We start from the raw sequence: 3,467 nt of genomic DNA on the forward strand, positions 1-3,467 counted from the left end.
GCCCAGCATTCCTTGAAGGAATGCATATCGCCCGCCGCCTTTCATGTCAGAGTTTTAGACTCAGATCATCTTATGATGAGAAATGATGGAGTTGAAGCTGTTTTGGTCAAAACTTGGAAATAACATTCTGCACAATCTCAGGAGATACTGTAATACCTTCTGCAATCCTTCATGATTCATTAACACTTGAAGTATGTGTTGTGAATGACTCAACTACGAACACAACTAATTTCAGCTCAATATCAGTAAAACTTACTGAGGTTTAGTCATTTTTTGTGTATGCTAAGGTCAATTAGCTGTGGCAGCCATCTTGAATGAGATTGACTCCAAAAGTGAATCTGTTGTAAAAGTCCAGCTAATGATTACATTTTGACAGTATCATTGAAATCTGTGCAGTGGTTTATGAGATATTTTACTAACAGACAAACAGGGTTGACTCCAACAGTTCATGTCAAGGTTTTAGGTAAAGATGTTGCAGAATGTGTTACGCTCAAAGTATGTGATGAGAATGATGCTCAGCTACTACCACAACAAATCTTAGCTCAATATCTGTAAAAGTGACTGAATTACAGTCATTTTAGTGTTTCCTAAGGTCAGATAGCTGTGGCGGCCATCTTAAATCACACTGAGTTTCAGAGTTATTCAGTTTTACATTTATGTCCAATGATGAATTTCTGAGGGTTTCATAAAAATCTGTTCAATGGTCTATGAGATATTTCACTAACAGACAATCAGAATTGATTTCAATAGTTAATGGCAAAGTTTTAAACACAGATTTTGGTGATCAGATAGTCCTCAGAGTATAAGATGGGGATCAGTCTCATCTACTACCACACCAAATGTTACATCAATAGCTACAAAACTGAAAAAGTTTTGAATTTTTTTATGTGGCAGCCATCTTGAATCTGTGGTAATTGGTTTTGTGTGTGTGTGTTCCTGCCCAACCGATTTCTGATTAGACAGCTGTGGCTCCTTCTGCTGATGAGCTCTGAGGGTTCTTAAGGCAGCACTGTTTACCTGGTCTTCATTGGAACAACGCGTATCTTTGGTACTAGCCTCAGCCGCTTTTTTATTTTGCTAACACAAGTCTGTCTACTAATCCGTGCTTCTCTCTGTGTCCAGAAGATTTTTGTATCTTGTCCGAGATCCTGGTGTCAACCCGTATACCTGTCAGCTGAACCTGCCTATCCTCCTGAGAAGGAGCTCACGCTAGTGATGGGCAAATGAAGCCTCATGAAGCAATGAAGCTTTCCAACACTTTGCTTTGCCAAAAGGTTCATTACTCGATGTTTCATTCATCACTCACTAGTGAAATTTGCTGGTGAAACTGTAACAGCTTTGTCACTCAGTTGGATCATACATTCAAAAATTTGTAAATGCAATATTGTCACCAGGTTTTCATCAAACTCATGTTTAGTAACAGGAGAATCAATTAAATCATATTTAATTGTCATGTTTTAATTATTAAAATGATTTGTAGCCGATCTAATCCTTGCCCATCAGTGGTTGTGTTGGGTTTTCTTTTATGTCATGGACTTATTTGACAATGAAGATATGTTGTACTTTAGTGTATTGGGAATTGAGTGATTGTTGGGGCAGACTCTGAATACTTTGAGCTTGAAACTTGCTTCCTGAAAAACATAATTTGTTTAAAATCATCTCTTCCTGGGAGTTTTAGTTCTGGTTTTTAATATTACAAATATGTATATCCCAGATGTGAGAGGTTTTTCTCTTTTTTGACGGCTCCATTTCAACCACTGCTGATGAAAACTGCTCTGCTGAACACGCTACCAAACCACCTACTACAACCCACGAAGCAACAGGGTTCATAGCGCTTTTATTTTGAAAAACGATACACAAAGTGAAGCAATGACGTGGCAGATGTAATGCAAGGCCTTGTTTGTTGTTGATCACGTGATTTTGCTCAATGTGACACAAGCTCCGAAGCGGGGCTTCATTGGACACGCCCCCTTTATACTCGGTACACGCCTTGAAGCCTGGCTTCAGATGTCCCATCACTAGCTCACGCACCTGATCTGCTCTGTTACTGCCTGTCTGCCTCAGTCAGCCAACGGAACTATTAACCCATCTGTTCTCTTGGAGTCACATACTCTGGAACCAACACTGTTGGACCCTTGCCCTCCCTTCCGGGTCCAGTCCACTCTGTGATCTGTAAGTTCACCCACCACCTGTGGAAGCCTAACCTCCTTATCCACCGTCTCAATTCACCCACTCCTCTCTCCCCACAGGTTTTGAACTGCACTTTATTCATCTTGTAAAAAAAATACTTTCGAATAATCTACCTCCTGAGTCTGCTTGCTCCGTACTGCTCCAGCTTGACATTGTGCAACTATGATGGAATCAGGTCAGCTCTAAAAATCAGTTGTGAGGCACATCCAGTGATTATTTCCTTAAAGTGTCAATACAATACATTTTATGATTCAGGAGATAGTTTGCTAATAGTACAGAGAAATGAACACACTCACACAGAAAAAAACATTATCACTCAGCCTTCAGCGGTGGGTGATAAACATGTCTGACCTCAGAGTCTCCAGTCTACATTGTGGACTGTCCAGAAAACCACACAGCTGCTTCACTCCTGAATCCTGCAGGTTGTTCTCACTCAGGTCCAGATGTCTCAGATGGGAGGGGTTGGACTTCAAAGCTGAGCCAAGAGAAGAACAGCTGATCTCTGACAACCTGCAGTCGGACAAACTGAATAAAGAATAAAACATGTAAGTTTAGAAAACCAAGACATTTAAAAACGCTGAACTCTAAAATACATTGATCCAACTGAAAGCTGTTTCAACCTGTTTCAAACTAAACTATTTGAATTATTGAAGTTTAATCAGTAATAATAAATAACTGTTAGTTTCAGCTCTGCTTTTATTGTGAAAGTCATGACTTTAACTATGAGCTGAAAATCAAGTGTGTCAGAGTTTCCAAGTAAATGAGTCAATGTTTAATATTTGATGTTGAATTAAAGCCCAGAAGAAGAAAGCAGAGTTTCTCCTGAAGCTCCTCAGTGTGGATCAGTATAATATCAGCCTTATGTCGGCACTTTAGTGTCACCACAACTTTCACATCAGATTCATCTCAGCACACAACTAAATAAAGGCCCAGCTGTCCTTGAAGGAATGCATATCGCCCGCCGCCTTTCATGTCAGAGTTTTAGACTCAGATCATCTTATGATGAGAAATGATGGAGTTGAAGCTGTTTTGGTCAAAACTTGGAAATAACATTCTGCACAATCTCAGGAGATATTGTAATACCTTCTGCAATCCTTCATGGTTCATTAACACTTGGAGTCTGTGTTGTGAATGACTCAACTACAACCACAACAAATTGTATCTCAATATCAGTAAAACTCACTGAGGTTTAGTCATTTTTGTGTTTGCTATGGCCAATTAGCTGTGGCAGCCATCTTGTATGAGGTTGACTCTGTTATGTTCACCACTAGGTGGCG

General features: G+C 39.8%; 1 protein-coding gene across 3 annotated transcripts in view; it reads right to left on the minus strand.

Annotated features, from left to right (window-relative positions):
- LOC108251540 (ribonuclease inhibitor-like) overlaps window positions 1–2,750 on the minus strand; it is a 157,365-nt gene extending 154,615 nt beyond the window's left edge. For all 3 annotated transcript variants that reach the window (XM_037973842.1, XM_037973841.1, XM_037973840.1), the window contains exon 1: window positions 2,542–2,750. In XM_037973842.1, the coding sequence (XP_037829770.1) occupies window positions 2,542–2,735 (194 nt within the window). In that variant the 5' untranslated portion in view covers window positions 2,736–2,750. The remainder of the gene's footprint in view (window positions 1–2,541) is intronic.
- Between the last annotated feature and the right edge of the window lie 717 nt (window positions 2,751–3,467).

Source organism: Kryptolebias marmoratus, linkage group LG23 (genome assembly GCF_001649575.2).
Source record: "Kryptolebias marmoratus isolate JLee-2015 linkage group LG23, ASM164957v2, whole genome shotgun sequence".
In the NCBI taxonomy this organism is placed as follows: Eukaryota; Metazoa; Chordata; class Actinopteri; order Cyprinodontiformes; family Rivulidae; genus Kryptolebias; species Kryptolebias marmoratus.